This window comes from Nematolebias whitei, chromosome 15 (assembly GCF_014905685.2).
Source record: "Nematolebias whitei isolate Nwh7 chromosome 15, NemWhi1, whole genome shotgun sequence".
Classification (NCBI taxonomy): Eukaryota; Metazoa; Chordata; class Actinopteri; order Cyprinodontiformes; family Rivulidae; genus Nematolebias; species Nematolebias whitei.
This window is the reverse complement of record NC_056512.1, coordinates 22533269-22552226: the sequence shown is the minus strand read 5'-3', so window position 1 is coordinate 22552226 and position 18958 is coordinate 22533269. Positions and strand designations below refer to the sequence as shown.

Genomic DNA, 18958 nt, shown 5'->3' with positions numbered 1-18958 from the left:
TAAATTAAAAATAATGCAAGCCCTTTCTTTAAGGTGGTGCTTGAAAACAAAACAGAGCAGATAGCAGGATCCAGGAACAAATCTTTTGTTCAGAAAAATGCTGGCCAAGTTTTCACATCTGAGCAATCTTTGTTCTGTTTTCAGGAGCTGTGAAACTCAGCTCTGGCTCTCAGGAATCAATGAAAGATGCAAACAAGTACAATCGACTGAGCACACAGAAGACGCTAAATTGCTGCTTGAGAGCTGAATTGTATTCAGGTGTGTTTTGTTTAACCAGTCAGACTTTGACAAACCTATTATGCTTGCATTCTTTAGAATAGCTCCCATCGCACATTCGCTCGCTCTTCTGTTCCTGGCAGTGCTGCATCTTTTGTGCCTCACGGGTTTATCTCCCTGCAGCCGATCTGCCACATATCACCATGTTTGACAGAATGTGGATGAGGTCCCTGAGGGAGGAATAAGGTCACTGTTGGGAGTTCTTCTGCTGAACTAGTGGGATTTTTGTTTTCCCCCAATCCGATCAATAATCTATAATATTTAGTGGCAAACCGAGTTTAAGGAAGAAAGCTGCAGGAGCTGTTAGGATGGAGTGGGACTGGGAGCCCTGAGTGGAGCAGATCATGTTGTGGTGATGCAGCAGACACATGCTGACATTTCAGCTGATAAGATGCTGCCTCACATCCAGCTCTACGAGCAGAAGTAAAGGCATTCAGCGATGGTTTGGGGTCACGGCCAACTCTTGACCGTTTCGTTGTTGTAAGCCCCACAGAGGGGATCTGAAAGATGTTTAGTGTGTGAGTGGCTTGGCTAATGACACACTGCCATCTAGTCTTATAGCGGGGGAGAAATCTGTATCCAAATGGCGTTTGTTCCCTTGTACACACTGATTTATTGTCTGGCTCAGCCCTCATAATGGAATAGAAAATGGAGTCTAGTGAAGCTTTGATGAAGTAAAATAAGTTTAAATAGAATTAATTAGTTGCAGCTCCTGTATAACAACACATTCATCACATGCAGCCTTAATTACGTTCCAGGACGAAGGGGTCAAGAGACTCTAAAGCACTGCTGGATTTCAGGAGTCGTCCTTAAATTAAAACTAAAAGCACCAGCATCACATTCAGCCTGTAGCGCTCCTGAATAAAACTGTTTCACTGCTTTTCCAGGAAGCTAAAGGAAAAACATGTTCGGATTATTAGCCAGCTTCAAATCATTCATTTTACAGCTGCACGGCAAAATGCTCGACTCTCTTGGCTGATATTCCTTGAGGCAGGAGTACAAGTGTTTCCTGTCGATCACGGCCGTGTAAAGATGCTGATCTGTGGCAGTGACGGAGCTGAACGGCTCGTTCCCCCGTTTTCACAACACAACCTCTAGGTGAGACCAGAAAACAAGAAGTCAGCTAAAACAGAGCCCAGAAACGGTCTCACGTACCCAAACGTGTGTCTGGTAAAGAATTCATTAAGAAAATACAGCACCATAGACACACATTTAAAAAAACGGAAAACATTCATTTAAAACTAAAGAAAAGAAGAAGATATTTTGAAGGATGCTACTGTCTGAAATTTCAACATAAAGCAACTTTCTTCTCTAAAGCCCAGTAGTTGACACTTTTATTTTGTAGTAATCTAGGCTGACAGCATGCAGGTGTTTGGATATAAACTGTTTAAGCAACGTAAAGAGAACTATTACGGCTCATTCCAACAAAGTTCAGTCAGGTCATCTGGATAGTTTTGGTATTTTTGTTGAGATGTTTCGGCTTCCATCCAAAGGACTTCATCAGTCCGAGGAGCCACAGCAAACTCGAGGAGAGACGGGCCACAGAAACCATCTTATCACCATCAAACTGGTTGGCCCACTATGTGAGTGTTCTGCTTGTGGGACTCCAGTTTGTTGTGGTTCCTGTGACTGATGAAGTCCTTTGGATGAAGGACGAAACGTCTTAGCAACAAAAAAGATACCGTCCAGATGACCTGCCTAAACTATGTTGAATTTTTTTACCTGGATTATTGATCATGAACTTTGATATTATGGCTCATTATGGTCACCATGGTAACCACATATCCCTGACAGCACTGGTAATAAGCCAAACTTACAGAAATACTAAAAAGTTCAAGTCGTACTAAATAAATTGCTGAAGCTTAAGAGGCAGAAGCATCTTGTAAGTTTTCGTGTGTTTTATGAAGGAGGTATGATTAGTTAAAAAGAACATTTAGGTCCAGTTTTAAAAAGAAAGTTCTGAGTCCAGATCCAATGAGAGTCCATGAGAGTTTGGATGTGTGCACTCGGCATTCTGGGGGGGGGGGGGGTTGTAAATCCTGAAACAGTGAGAGAAACTGAGTGAAAAAAAAAAAAGATTAATATATTTACAATGAAATGTATAAACTATAGAAGATGGGTGAAGTGTGGTTGCAAGATTATGGGGAAATTTTGGACAACTCAAAAACTGGTTGGTAAAAAACACTTTATTGTAAAATTTCCCAGATTCACAACGATTAAACTGCGATTGTGTAAAAATGGTTTGAGATTCGTAAAATACCACCATCCAACTCAGACTGGGCTCATTGGTTTCACTAAAATCTCAGAGCGAATTTGGAAAATCAATGCCGTTTTTTTGCTGATCTAGTTTACACCACTACCAAAAGTTCATCAAACTTAAACTGTGTCAATGTAAAACCAGTAAATAGTCACTTGCATGTTTTGATTTTGTCAACACACTATGTGGGTACCAAACGTTTTATCACAGGCATTTTGGCACAGATGCAACATTAGGCAAACAATAGTAATCAAGGACTCATTTTAACAGCAGATCTTTTCAACAACTGGAGCCTAAACATCGACAGCATCTGAAGCGTCGACTCTCAAACTCAGCCACTGTGCCAGAAAAAGCAGATGCCACTAAAGCAAACGGTGGAAATGCAGCGTTCAGTGAACGATCGGACCTGCAGGACGTTCTCCAGGTGACTTGTGTTGCTGCTCCTCGGCTGGGGGCGAGGAAGAGCACAGCTCTATCGATCTGCTGTTGCACATCCTGATCGATCCTACGACACAAATCTTTGCGGTCGTCAGGTCAGATCTAAGAATGTGAGCTGATGGTTTAAATTTAATTTATAGTAATGAGCATAAAATAGCGTTAGAGTGAAATAAACTGACAAACTCTGTTACCGTGCTGCCACGTGTCATGAGATTATAATTTAGCATCAGGGAGGTCTAACGCGCACAGTCAGATAGGTTTTCATTATGCTGAGAAATATCCAAGTCAGTGACGTGCAGTCAGGGGAGGCAGCTCTCACCTGTCATCAGGACAAGTAACATACTAACAATGATAAGAAAAAATACATTATTTCAACACTTCAATGGTCAAAATCACAGACTTTATGCATTCTTTGTCCAGATGACCTGACTGAGCTGATTTGGTACCTGGATGATTGAGCATGAACTTTGTTGCCTTCAACCACTTTAGCTGTGGCTGCCTGCCTGGGAGGAGTCGACGGGGGACAGGACAGCCCCCAGAAACCATCTGAACTCCAGCAAACTGGTTGGTCCACTTAAGGAGTTTACTGTTTGGTGGGGAAACAGTTTACTTGGAGCTCCTCAGACTGATGAAGCCCTCCGGATAGAGGGTGAAATGTCTCTAGACAAAAGAAACTGTCCAGATGACCTGATTGAGCATTATTGGATTGCCTGTTCAAACAATGCGGGGTGAGGCAGTGTAGTGCTCTGGTTCACCTCTGGGGGTGCTGTGTTATACAATATATGAAGTGGGCGGTTGGAGCATGCTCATTGCTGTCTCTCTTTATATCACCTATATACATGTTTGATTACACATGTGCTGCACATGTTGTTCTACAGTCTATATTGTCTAATATATTAAATGGATGTGTGTGACATATTTCTTCTTTCTAATCGTTCATAAATGTACGGTGAAAATACACAGCGTGAGGCAGAAAGTACCGTGCCTTACCAATAGGGGGCAGTGCTGCCCCATAGGGACAATTAAACTTAATGACACCAAATAAAAAGAGAAGTTTGCAGCGACCCACCGCGCCACCCAACTGTCCTGCAGAGGCGTGGGGCTGTTTGAGTTAGCATGGGAGGCAGTGGAAGGTGCTCAATGACACCTTTGTCAGGGGGATGTTCTCAGGTGCCCACAGCACCCAGTGACAAGATTCTCCCTTCCCACATATTGAATTAAAGGTTGCTGTGTGTTCTTCTGTTGCGCAGAAGGGCGGGGGTGGAGGATCAGATCTCAAAAATAAAGGATTTTTACAAACTCGTTCATCTTAAAATAAAAAGTAAGATAATACATGATTTTATTTATTTATTTAAAAGGATTATGGAGTTGATTACAGCATAATTAGATGCCTTAAAAAAAAAAGATAAATTGAAATATAAGCTTCTCTTTTGGATTCATATGTATGAGCATCCGATTCCAGACGAGTCAGCCTCACCTGTCACATACCTCACCGCACGTCACTGATCCAGGTGTTATATGGCCACGCCTGGAGGTTTGTTTTTTCAACATCATTGTTAAAATAATGAGATACGCCCGCACGCTGCTGTAAAACTTTATGTTTGTTGGCAAAACAAAAGTATATAGCAGAACAGGCTCATCAAACGTCAGTCAGCTTGAGACGCTCGCTCTGTTTGGAGTGTTTTTGACAAGACCAAAAATAACTATTTTAATTCTAATCAAATTCATGAGCCACTCTGAGCAGTTCCAAGACCAAAGTGTGTTGCTGTCATCCCAAAACAATTCAGATGATAAAACTGTCAAAGCAGCTCATACGAACAGTCCTTAATAAACCTTTACAGTGTTGTTTTGTGCTAGTTGTTTGTTTTATTATACAACAACAATCCGTGTGAAATATAAATTGCAAAACAGAATACAAAGCTATTAAATGGAAAAGTAAGGCAGTGTAAACATCTATAAAACTACATTGATTTCAAAAGCAACAAACTTTTACTTTAGATTGACAGATCGAACTTAACACATTTTTCAATTAGTGTTTGAGATTAAATGCTATTTTAGGGCAATTAACCAAATAAACCAAACGTAATGGTGGTGTAAAGGTTTAAAAAGTATGATGTCTGCACGACCCACGGCAAAACATTTTCATATTGGAGTTGTTATAAGATGGCAGCAATTTACTTTAACTCACACTAGCTGTTAGCTCTTCAATCTTGATCAAATTAAACCCTTTTTCTACTAACTGAGGTCATTCAAAAAAACTGTCTACAACAGGTAAGATATTGACGGCTCATAAGCTCTCCACACAGTGCCACTCCAAAAGAGCCCTTTGGACTTTACTTAAGGAAGAAACATTTAAATGGTAAATGGACTGTATTATATAGCGCCTTTCTATCTTATCAAAGTTATTTACTCTAAAAATCTGTGCCTCATTCACTCATTCATACAGCTCTCTACTACATCTCAAAGCTAATTGAACAAATCCTTCTAAAGAGACTAATCAGAGCTTTATCACATTCACACACCGATGGGACACACATCAGAGGCAACAAGTGGTTCAGTGTCTTGCCCAGGGACACTTCAGCATGTGACTGCTGGTGGATTGGAACCCCCAACCCTTGTATTGGAGGACGACTGCTCTAACCACTCAGCCACAGCCGCCTTTTAACATAAAAAACACAATATTTGTCATTTTTAAAATGAAAATGTGACTTCCCAAAACTAAAATCCTCTTCAAATTGGTGCAAATTCATAACATGAATAACTTGAAGAGGAACGAGAACGGCGGAACAATCAGTGACTAGAGAGAAGTCGCTCGTTTATCTCACTGTTACGCTTCAGTACAGATCTGTGCCATGAACTGGGCTTCAGCACAGAGGAGAAGAGTGACCCTGGGAAAAAACAAAAAACATTATATTGCACATCCAAGACTGTGGCCTCAATTTATTTCACCAGCTCATTGGCTGTGACTGATGACACGGCTCCCCGAAGTCTAAATAAGAATCCATTGTTAAATGGATTCGGCTGGAAAGTGATTGAAAAGCCACACTGCAGTTAATTAATGGCGCTGGGCTGCGTTGATAAAATGAGAGCCCCGAATCCTATTTAGCTTAGGTACACAAGAGTTAGAGATTAAAAAGAACCTCATGAGACATTATTATTCTAATATGTCCTCATTTAGTCATTATTCCAGGCTGTGCTTTTTTATTTTTTTATTTCAACCTTTTAAAAGGAGCGGGAAGCGAGTTCAGTAACAAAACTAACAGTCCAGTAATCTGTAACAGTATGTGTCTTTTTTTAATTTACAACAAGAGCCGAGTGGTGTGCGTACGCAGGATTTCACGTCTATATGGTGATGCTCTCTGACGTAAGGTGATATAGTAGGAAAAGTGCTGCGTCAGCAACAGCTGAAGCTGCTGTGTGACTTTCAGCTAACGACGGAGGGCCGAGGAGGCCGAGGCACTTCATTACGAAGCTGCTCCGTCTCTTCGCTGCTGGCCGGGGCCGCTGCTTTAAAGTAATAGGAGAAACTGGCACTGTGTTCCAGCACGCTAACACACTGAGCGCAGCCTCCATTACTCCCACCTCACGTCTGAGCTCTCAATAACTCCTGTTTGCCTCGGAAAAAAAAAAGAGGAGGAATCTCGGTTTCTTAGTCCTGCACCTTTGTGCCAAGACTCACGTCTCCTAACCTGATTAATGGTGCATAGGAAAAGAAAGAAAGAGTTTGTGTGGAACGATAAGGGACGGAGCGAGGACAAAGAACTAGATAAGAAGTCAGGAAACAACTTAGTGTTTAAAAACTTGAGGAGAACTGATGAGAAAAAGGTAAAGCGTTATGACAATGACCTCCCATTGACCTCTGGAAGCTGCGTTTGTCCTGATTTATGTGGTGCAGGAGCAGGGGGAGAATTACGTCTACTTTTTATCTCATCACACAAAACATCTTGTTTTCCTGCACACACAAACAGAAGTGAACGAAGACGACTAACAACACGTCCAAACGCACGTCAATCACAAAAATCTCACTCAAGCAAACCTGTTAATTGCCTAATCAATGCCTGTAAAGGCCGAGAGTCGATAAGTCCTGGGTCGGGTCGAACGTCCACGCGTTGATCAAAGTGCGCGCAGTGTAACAAACCGAGGATTAAGCATTGGTCTGCAGCCATTACCCTGACCCTCAAGCAAACCTGGCGTGAGATACAAAGCAAAAAGGCTCTCAGGAGTTTTGGAACATCCATCATCGAGCTTTGAGCACATTCGAGGAAGCTGAGGCACAAACACGAGCAGCGGAGAGAAGATGGGTTGTTTCAGCGCGTCTCGGCGGAGACAAGAAAATGTGAGCGGCTCGGGCTGCGAGGAGGCCCCGTGCATCGATGTGGTCTTACCTTGTGTGTTGCCAGCCAAAGTGTCATCCCAGCTTCTCAGAAGTAGCATGGTGGTGCGGCCAGGGACACTGCTCTCCCTCTCATAGCCTCGGCCTGAGGGAGGCTGAACTAAAACCAACAGGAAACCTACAAAAGCCAAAATGAATATCGACTGTGAGTCGTTTTTTTGTAAAAGTGATTTGTTTTAGTCTCTTTCGTTAACACAAGAAACGTGTGTCCTCAAGATGTGAAGGTGCAGCATTTAAGGAATAAAAACATTAAACTCTCATATTTTATTTAGTAAACCTGAACCATATGGATTATAGTTTAGTTGTTGTTTTATGCTCGTCAGGGAAAATGCAGTAACTATCCTGAAATGATTTTGTGCCAACTGATGAGTCAAATGTGTTTTTTAAAGAGCGTTTAAGTCTTTGTGATGAACTGCATCAGTTCACATCTTTCCAAGTGGGGTTCTGTGGACAATTTGTGAACAATTAATATCTCACCTGTTGTAGACAACTCTAAAAAAGTTCAGTTCAGAGGAATAACATTTAAAACTGAGTTTCCGTTCGATTAGCCAGGCCAAGCAGAGCCCAGTGGATCGGACTCACCTCTACATAACTTCAAATTCAAAAGCTTATTTGTGGATTGTGCATTTTTTCCACAATACATGGTTATTTGCATAAAATTCTGTGGATATTTGCTATTTCAAACAACAACGACAACTAGCTGTAGCACTTCCTGCAGGAATATCAATTGATTTCTTCCTAAACATCTCTGTAAAATGAAACGGATGGCAATTTAAAGGCTTAAATAATAGAGTGTTGATTTGTTGTTTTAAAAGCGCGAGTCTAAAATGGCAGCAAACCATTTTGGTCTAGGTCCCGCTTGGTCTAGTCATTAGCTCGTCAGTCTGGCGAGAAGTAAACTACACCTCCAAAACGGAGGTGGTTCAGAGAGCTATCCACAACAGGTAAGATATTAAGTATTTAAAACCTTCCCACTGAACAACACCTCTAAAGACATGAACTATCACTTTAATTGTTTAGGGCTTCAGTGAAGTAAAAAAAATGACGCTGCTCTGCATTCAAACTGCAGCTTTGTCCACTTTACATTCACAACTCAAACTTACAGCAGTCCGAGGTAAAATCCTCAGTGGGTCGAGAGGCCAAAGCATCAATTTTGAGATAATTGTACTCCACAGGAGCAGCTTCACTTGTGTTCCTTGGAAAAGATGCCTGGAGAATCTTGTTTTTCTGATGTCCGCCACTCTGTTATTGCGAAAGGGAACAAGGAGGACAGCAGGTTAGAAGCAGGCCCCGATCACTTAGACTCTAATAGAGCTGTGATGTGCTCTGGCATGGTGCACTATCTCCAACCTGCTCAGCTTTAAAATGGATAAATCAGGTCAAAGTGTGTGTGTGTGTGTGTGTGTGGGGGGGGGGGGGGGGTGATTAAATAGAGTTAAAAGAAAGCATTCCATAAGTCAAATGTTAAGAAAGTTAATTTACATGTGTAAGCCCAACATAATATTAATAAAAAGTGCATTTCAGTACATAAACCTCTAATAACGCTGGCACACGACCACACGAGGCCATATGATCCGAAGAGGATTATGTGAGCCATGCTTTGGGTGAATAAATAATTAGGTGGAATACGTTAATGAATAATGGACCAGGCTCCGCGGGGGAACAGATTGGACATTTCATTTTTAATGGACTGATGGGCCTCACGCAAACTTGAGACGGCAAGCATCCGCAGCAACATGTGACTGTCAGTCACTGCGTGCAAACCTGCACGATGGATACGACAAAAGTCACTTGAAATGTTAAAGCTCGGCCCTTCACCCCCCTCAGCTTGGTCCTAATCTTGTAAAGAGGGCCTAAATACATTTCAGTGCACTCGCTCTGTGTACACCACGTCTCGTGGACAGCGTCTCTGTCAATCCTCTTAATCAGCCCAGATGAATTATTAAATAGCCTTTTTCTATCAGAGCATGCCCCATATTCCGCTCACTTGATGTACAGCCAATAAAATCGATACACGCATGTAAGCCGTCCCACCTAGGCTCCCAGCTCGCTCTGTAACATGTGAACGGGTTTCAGACGTTACGAGCTTTGGATAAAGTTCTGTGGACTGATTCACTCGTTTCCAACACCCTGACGGACGAGGTTGTCTTGCAGCAGCACATTATGGGAATAAAGGCTCGAGCTTGCTCCTCGCTTTAGACTTTAGAGGTTGAGCTCATCTGTGAGCGCTGAAGGTTACGATGCACGCTGTCAAAGTGAATTAGGGTTCTGTGATCCTGAAGTGGTGCAAGTTAGAGGAATACAGAACAGCTAACAAGGCGGCTGCAGAGCTCAGACGCACACAAGAGCTGCTTGTTGTCTCATTAGGCAGCGCATGGATAGAGAGAGAATCAGTAGGAAGAGGGGATCAGATTATGAATCTCCTCAACCCAGTTGTGTAGTCCACGTCGTTGTAGTGGGTATACCAAGGTAAAGTTAGTTTTACGTTGGACACCGTTGACGCCGCAGAGCGTGAATGTCCAACGTAAAGCTAACTTTATCGCAGTTGGTCCGTACACTGCGCTTAGAAACCAAAGTACACTGGTTGGTACAACGTAATCGTCAATTTATTATGATTTTTGAGCGTATTGCACATTTCCAAATTTCTCTGACGCTTATATTTGAATAAATGAACAACAAACTTTGCACAACAGTTGGCTTTGTATTAAAAACATGTTATAGAATTTATAAAACGGCATCAAAGCAAGACATGTTCGAGTATTAAGTAGTAAGTGCAGAAGTATTAATTATGCAATAATTCGCTGGAAAAGCGAATGTAATAAACAAGCGTTGCATACAGACAGATTGCTACAGAAGCGTTCAACTGCTGTTTAGTGTATCGATGGCACGTGTCTAATGTTATGTCATGTATCAATGGGCACTTTTCAGTGGGTATACTCTGTATGCCCAAGTATCACGTAGACCACACCAGTGCGTCTCCTCTCCTGGCCTATCAACGATGACTGCAAACGTGCCACCCGTGAAACCTCCCAACTGCGTTTGGAGACGTTTGGCAGGTTCACCTTCGTCAGAAGCTTCTGGCATCAAACTGGTGTAGTGCCCCAGTTATTAAAACAACACTCGACTTACTGTTCAGTCAAAGTGTTGGCGAAATGAACCGATGTTAGTCAGTAAGAAGGGAGTGCGCTTGGGGTACAGTTTGCTGTAATGCCACCTTTGGATGAAACGTTGCAGGACAAAATATACTTCTTGTGGTTGTGATCCAGAGTTTTGACAGGAAAGCACATCCTGTTGTGATGGGACACAAACAAGCTGTTCAGCTGCATACGCTCACATTACTGTACCTCGAAGCTACACGCTACGGAAACGCTCTCAGCTATTTCCCCCAAAAAAACACGCGTCAAATCAGAAGCACGAAACGCTGTTTTCCAGCTAATCACCGTCCGTTTTGCTTCGCTCAAACTCATGATTTCATGACAGCACGACAAAGATGTTCTTAAGAAAACTGCCTGTGATCAGGGAAAAAGTCAGCCGGAGCTCGCGTCCATTTTGCAGCGGCGACAGCTTTGACGGACTACCTGAGCTTAAGGGCTCGTCTGTGGGCGAGCCACAGGGAAACGCGTGCCAAGAGCACCAAGCAGAATGGGTGCTAGACTTGGGTTATGAGAGCAGGTCCCAGGTGGGCTTCACAGGTATGACGGCACAACCTCAATCCAGCACGGAGTGCACATGTACGCACGCACGAGCTGCACAGTCAACCCACCGTCAGAGGGACGAACGGAGAGTAAATCAGAGAAACAGGGTCAATCACTGTTGCACTGGTGACAGATGGATAGTCAGGGGGTCTCTGTGTGTGGGTGGGGGGGTTGGAGAGAAACAGAATGGGCTCGAATTATCAGATAAATAAAACAAACACCTGTTTTTTGTTTTTTTAAAACACTATCAGGAAAAGAGAGGCTGTCATCGCTCCAGCCGCGAAGCAGTTCACATTTTAGTACAATGATGGGGTCAGTCGCCTCTACGCTCATGGCAGATGGGTGGTCGGGGGGGTCTCGGTGCATGAGTGTGTATGTGAGAAAGAGAATGGGCTTGAATTTACATTTTGCTGCAAACAGATTAGAAATCCCTGATTTTAAAACAATCTATTAGAAAAACAGTTTCCTGTCACCGTCTGCTGTGAAGTACCGTATTTTTCGGACTATAAGGCACACTTAAAATATTTTAATTTTCTCTAAAATTAATAGAGCTTTATAATCACCTTATGTATTAATTCTGGTTGTGTTTACTGACCTTGAACCGTTTCTATGTGGTGATTCTGAATGAGTTGAATAAAGTTTGACGACTGTTTTTTTCCACTTAACGCATCTTATAGTCCAAAAAATACGGTAATTCACATTTTAGTGAACTAACAACAGATAAAAATAACTGAGTATAATAATAACTCTAAATAAAAGATAAATTATTAATCTAGGGATGTATTATCTACATATACACCCCCCCCCCACACACACACACACACCACAGTTTTCTGTAGCATGGGGGAAGCAGGTGATGTGACTGATGTGTGGAAATGATTTTAACGTGTAAAGTTAATTTTTATTATTCGTTAATTTTCTGTAGCATGGCTTTAACCAGTGAACAGAAGACTGAAATGTGATTTAAAAAAATAGGCTGTGAGTGAAGGCTGTGAGTGATGTGAGATAATCCGCAGGCGTCCAACGCTTATTTTGTGAACGCAAATCCACGACCAGTTAACTCACACACACACACACACACACACACACACACATGCACAAATACTCCCTGGATGATAAAACAAGTGGACCATCCTCCTAAACATGCAGCAGCAACAGCACGATTCAAAGAAACATACTCACCTACTTAAGTCTTAACACTGAGACATTTTACGTTTGGAGGGAAATGAGATTTATTACAGCAGCTAATTGATAAAGAGTCTTTAATCCGCCATAGTTCAATCCCATTAAGATTCAGTGGCTGAGAAAAGAAATATTGAAATCAGCCTCAGTCCAGTAAAAATGTAAAAAAAAAATAAAAAAAAAAGTCCAGAATTTAAAACAGCTTTTGTTGAACTTGTTAATTCTGCTGTTTCTTTCTTTTTTTGTCACTCAAGATCTAATCCAGGATTTAAAGGGTAATTCCACAGGAAAACGTTTATATCCAGAGCACCTTTATCAGGCTGACGGTGGCTCATAAGTCCCACTTTCTTTTGTCTTCAGGTAAATGAAGCGGCTTTCAGTCTCCTTCAGGAAAAGAATGGAAATATTTTTTGAACAGAAATATGAGTTTCCTCCTCCTTTCTGTATCTGACACACCACACGGGCACACACACCTCAGATTAATCGATTTTTCAGTGATCTGAATCTTCAGCTCGTAAATAGTCGACATAAATTACTAAACGGCTAAAATACGAGCAGACGGATGCAAGCCTGTGTTTTATGAGTGATAGGACATAAATAAATGAGCGACGTGAAGATGAGAAAGTAGAAGACAATGGAAATAAACTGTTAAGTTAGGATGGCTGATATTTAAAAAAAAAAAGTCAAAATTTTAAAAGGAGGAAAGGAAAAAAACAGAAAAAGGATCTTCTGGATGATGAAGCTGGCTTTTCTTTTTTTTTTTAGTCCATTCCCTGTAGTGGCTTGTGTGAGTCTGTGTCCAGGAATGAAAGTCGGCTCAGAAAGATACGAGACAGAAAAAGAGAGAGGGAGGGAGGAGACAAGAGGGAGGAGAGAGGAGAAAGAGGGCAGCAAAAACTAACACGGAGCACTGAATTAACACAGATGACACAACGGACAGGTGCTGGCTGTATAATACACTTGGAGACGGCACGCTGTGACCTTCATCTCATAAAATAGAAGGCCAGGAAACTGGAACATAACTCATTTTCTCCTGACAGGCTGGTGATGAGTTCAGGTGTCTGTCAGTGTGTTGGACAGCAAACAAAGGAACAAACATGAGACAAGGAAGTCGTGTGATGTTTTAATGGGGGGGCGGGAAAGCACATTTCTTGTGCAACAACATGAAACAAAATAACAAGACGGTCAAAATTTCATCATGACGATGGCTGGAGAAGGTGCTCGCTGGATGAGTCACCGTGGTGACAAAAAAAAATCAAGTCAGAAAACACGGATGAAAAAGGAGGTTTGGCGAAAGGAGGACATGAGGCGAGGATCAGCTGAGAGCAGGACGAGAGGAGAGGCGTGGTGACACCAGAACCTCTGTGTGTGTGTGTGTGTGTGTGTGTGTGTGCGTGTGCGTGTGCGTGTGCGTGTGTGACAAGCACAAACAGAAAAGACTCTGAGACAGACACTAAACACTAAATAGACCTACCTATGATCAGATTTAAGAATCGGCCAGAAAAGATGCAAAGGATGGTGGGAGGAAAAAAAAAGAGGAGTAGGGGAGATAACAGGAGAAGGTACAAAAGTGAAAAAGGCGTAAATAGAAAATACAAAGCCTCTTAAAACGACTCTATTAGAGCTGCTTCAAGGAAAGAAATCAAAGCAGAGGTGGAGTCAAAGTAAAAGTAGCCAAAGTTGCGTGTGGACGGTGGCTGGAGTGGAGGGGGGGGGGGGGGGGGGAGCGTGGGCTGCACAGGGATAGCAATGGAGAAAGGGCAGGAAGAATGGATGATAGTGGGGAGAAAAGAAGAGAGAGGGGGAGAAAAAAATCCCCCTCCTCTGTCTCTTCCTCTGTTTCTCTGTCTCTCTGTTTCCTGTCTGGCTCATAAACAGGAGAAATTGTTGACCAGGTAAATGGCAAAATAGATGAGAAGGCAGAGGACGGAGAGAGCGAGCAAATGAAAAGGTAAAGCACCTCCCAGCAGCGCAATGAGGAAAAAGAAGAATAAAAAACGAAAGATAAAAGCAAATACTCCGGCGGCCTCCGTCGTCTCCAGTCTCTCAGTGGAAGGGGGGATTGGCTGCTGCCAGTTGTTCCCCTTCCCCGACTGCCTTCTGCTTTCTTCTCTTCCGCCTGCCAAAAATCACTTCCCATCCAGAAGACAAAAAGCAGGCACAGATGTCCTCTCCTCCTTTCTCCTAACTCTGCTCAGATGTCACACGCCCCTCACACAGGCTAGACATTGTTGCAGCGGCAACGAAACAGCAATATTGCTTAGTGGGAGGGAGCGAGAGAGAGGAGAAAGAAAAAAGGCATTGGGGGGGCTGCTGCTAGTCAAGCACTGCCTACCTCATGAGGAAAGATACTGAGCTGGAATCGCTCTGTCTCCCCTCTCCCGCCCATCCCGGCAAAAAGATGGGAGGAAGGGAGGTGGGTCCACTGGCTGCATTAGTATTCATTGAAAGAGATGAGAGAGAGAGTGGAAGGTAGAAGGGTGAAGTGTGGTGGGGGGGCTGCCAACAAATGTCGAGGAACCAAACCAGTGGGAAACTAATAAACTGGCTCCCCCTAGAGTCAATCATCAATCCCCAAACTGATAACAGAATCAATGGGCGCCGCTGGAGTGTTCACATGTGGAGCTCAAACAAATTCACTGACTCAGCTCGGCTGCGTCACGACCACGACTCAGACTCGTGCTCTGCCTGACGCCGGAGCTGTTCCGCTCTTTAAAAGAAGTTCATCGTCTCCGAGGCGACGCCTTGTTATTTATTTCCAAGGTTTTAGTCTCCTTTGGTGTTTTTGCATGCTGGTGAGCTGTGACACATCAAACAGCTTCTGGTCCGTGTCTGCGCTGCTCTACGAAACAAACCCGAGTCTCTCCTCTGCATTTTACCCAACGCCAAACTCACTGTTGCTATGGCGATAAATTTATCCCCACGCACACACACACTAGTGACAGCTCTCAAAATGCTGCCATTAAAGGTTTCCTTTGGTTTTGCTGTCAACAACTGACGACGTGAAGCAAATGACTATTTAACATGGCACTTAGAGCACACATGGCTTTCCATTGTGCAACAGGTGTTCTTTATTTATGTTTTATTTTTGTATGAGTGCAAGCAAAACCTCTACCTCTCCATGTTTAGTTCTGTTCTCTTCAGACTGTACATATGCGTTTTTATTTATTAGTGAAAATCTTTACTTTATATCAAACTATAAAACAGGAGATGGAGCCAGGTGCTATAAATTTTTGCAGCCTGAGCTATTATTATTTCTAAACTCTTCCAATCAAATGAAATTAAAGTATTTTATATGTGTGCATTACCTTACAATGTGCCAGATAACAAGGAAATGTTGCACCCTTCAGGTCTCAGCTGAACTTGGATGGATATCACACTGTAATGCATTCAACTCTGTTTTTCCTTGACCCTTGGTTGAGTTTCAGACATCTGTAAAATAAATTAAAATAAGAAATCAGTAAGAATAACTGGCCCAGCACAGATGTTTTTCTAATTTTAGCTTATCTGGTACAACTCAGAGACTAAAAAAGACACCGAGAGCAACCACCGTCCAAAAATATTTATAACTCAGATGTTTTGCAGTTGTTGTTGAGCATCAGTGTGTGTTCCATTATAGCTGATTTGGTTTTATTCTGTCATGTTGGCATCTCTGCATCATTTTTGTTGTAATTTGACTACTTTATATCACTTTTTTTACATCACTTTTTAAAATAAAACTAAATATCCTGAATAAGTCTGTAGCTCTTATGATTCGTTGAACCACCAGACCAGTTTGTTTAGTAATCTGTTCGTAAAAATCGCTTTCCAGGGAAAATTACCTGTTGCAGAAGCCAGGAACAGCTGCGCGGTTGTCGCCGGGAATTTGTGTGAAATGCCGCCATCTGGTGGTCGAAGAGCAGATCGACTGTGCGGAGTTCGATTACACACGCCTCACGTCTTAGCGCAGGCAGCACAATCAACACAACGTGCAGATATGGCAGCGCTCCCATCACCTCTAAGAGTCTGTAGAGGAATACTGAAAGAATTACGAGTCATTCAAGGGCATAGTTATAAACAGTCACTAGCTTACAGCTATGTTATGGATCAGTTTCGGAGGAATAAGGTCAGTATTTATCTAAATAATAAAGGCAAATGTTAGCTAAGTGGCTAAAGCTAGTCAGTCATCACGCGATATTCCTGGACATAGTTGCTTAAACTACAATTTTTGTATTTAAGAAAATAAAAGAAATTTTAACTTTACCTTTTTACAGACTTGAATATGAACTGAATACCTACCGTGACACGGACGTTGCTAACTTTGTAAATAATTACAAACTCTTGATAAAGTCAAGTAGAAGGGCATGCTAACAGATTAGCCAACGCAATCAATCTTTCTCTGTTAATATTAAACACAAATGGGCACTTTGACGGCGATACAACATGTTAAATACCACAGTTAATATTAAAATAGTTTGAACCTTTCGTTCTTGGCGTTTGGTACTCAGACTTTGAAAGAAAAATGTCAGAACCATTAAATTTATACTTTGTGATTTGCGGAACGTTACGGAAATTAACCTTTATAATGCATCTGTATTTATCCGCTGCGAAAAGTAGACCCCTTTTTACTTTTTTACCTAATGCTGTAAATACATATTGATTGTATGAAATTGTAATTAATTTTATATGTTTTTTTCACTGTGTGCACATTTATTTTGAAAATAAGCATTGTAAAATTAAAAGGTTTATTTTCTTATTTGAATAAACTGGCCATAATTATCAAAGTTCACGCTCAATAATCCAGATATAAATCCAACAATGTTCAGGTCAGGTCATCTGGATGGTTTTTTTTTGTTGTTGTTGTTTGTTTTTTGCTGAGACGTTTCATCCTTCATCCCTTGTTTTTTTCTCATTATGGGAGTGTGCTGCTTGTGGGACAGTTCGTTCGTGGCTCCTCGAACTGATGAAGGACGAAACTTCTCAACAAAAAAAGAAACCTTCCAGATGACTTGACTGAACATTTCTGGCCATAAATCCTCCACTATTCGTTCATTAAAACCTTCTGGCCGTGTACAAATTTAACTTTGTTACTTCAGCTGTGTTTTCAGCTGTGTTTTCATTTATTCTGTTCTATTAATCCTACATCTATCCATCGTGCATATTCATATCTTTTAGTTTGATCTGTTTTAATGGGGCTGACCCCATATTAACGGTGTGGTGACCGTGCGTTTTCTGCGACCGCAACTCGACTCTGGAAAAAGCTCCCGCTTGATCCACGCCAGATTACCAAACTTGGCCTTTTTAAATCGAAGCTTAAGACTTTTTTTTTTATTCCAACAGGCTTTTAGTACTTAAATATGTAGTGACATTTCTGGTTTTCTTTTTGTTGTTTTGTTGTTTTTCTAGCTTTTAATTAGTTATGTTAATTTTTGTTAAGCACTTTGGTTACCTTCACCGTGGCTGTGTAAAGCACTATACAAATAAATGAAATGAAAATATCTGGTAACTCTTTCTCTTCAGATAACAGGAGAAAGGTACTGTCGTGCCCAGCAGGAAGCGTACCACGCCGCCCACACATACCTGTGTCTGCTGACGTCCACCAGAAACCATCTGGTCCTGCATAACCTCTACCATGGAAAGGGAGAGCGCAGCCCACAGGAAGTGGCGGGCTTAGTCGGGCTCAAGTTGCCCACGCAGCCAGGAGGAAAAGGCTGGGAGAAATGAGGACAAAAAATAATAATCACTAAACTTTTCAGCATTTACTTGTGTGCAGGCCTTGATTCATCAGACCTCATACAATGACCCTTTGTGTAATTTAAACTCCAAATGTATAAATAATTAACGGGACTTGTGCAGCTGAGGACTGAAGGAGTTTGACCAGTACTTTGTTTTTTGTTTTTGATTAGTCGTGGTTTAATGTGAAGACAAATGTGTACTGACATGATATAAAGCTGCTTCTTGGAATTTTGAACATGTTTCTTTTATTGTTCTTTGTGCTTCAAATAAGTAATTTAAAAGAACTAGTAATCTTTGTCATAATTGAGATCATTTCTCTTAGAGAATGAGTTGGAGTTGTTATGAAGACTGTTATTTAAATAAAAGCATCAATCATTTTAAACACGTCACAGGTCAAAGTTCTGGTTGTTTCATTGAAACAAAAATGCAGATTCTGGTAATAAGGGTGAAAATACAGCTCATTAAATGTTGAAGCATTTTATTTAAGGCCAAAATCGTTTCATGCGTTCTTTCTATGCAAGAATGGATTATAGGCATCTTTTATTTAAACATCTGTGTTACTGCTTTTTTTTTTTTTCAAAGATTAACAAGTTTACACTGCCTGTATGCTGTTTTAGTCCCTAGAATTTCTTACAAATAAATAATGGTCTTATAACGAGCTCCAGTTTGGGAGAAAAAAAAAGTACATCAGTGTTTCCCCTAGAACACTTGCCATGGCGGGGCACTTATCTTGTCCGTGATTTTTGTTGTTTGGGGTGGGTCGGGCGGAGACTCGTTCTAAGCTGCGCAACACGCTGTTTAAACAAACAGTTTTTTTGGGGGGGGGGGGGGGGGGGGGGGGGGGGGGGGCGGTTCAGGAGACTAAGCTCGGTTCTGTTGACTGGGTGGGGCGCCCCGCTTGTATAATGGTAGGGGAAACACTATATACAGGTCCTTCTAAAAAAATTAGCATATTGTGATAAAGGTCATTATTTTCCATAATGTAATGATAAAAATGAAACT

At 41.8% G+C, this 18958-nt stretch overlaps 1 protein-coding gene across 1 annotated transcript; it reads left to right on the top strand.

Moving 5' to 3' along the window:
• Window positions 1-16160: 16160 nt before the first annotated feature.
• fmc1 (formation of mitochondrial complex V assembly factor 1 homolog) lies at window positions 16161-18340 on the top strand. The gene is made up of 2 exons (XM_037689491.1): window positions 16161-16346; window positions 17741-18340. The coding sequence occupies exons 1-2, from the start codon at window positions 16218-16220 to the stop codon at window positions 17942-17944; spliced, it is 333 nt and encodes a 110-aa protein (XP_037545419.1). The 5' UTR covers window positions 16161-16217; the 3' UTR covers window positions 17945-18340.
• The last annotated feature ends 618 nt before the right edge of the window (window positions 18341-18958 follow it).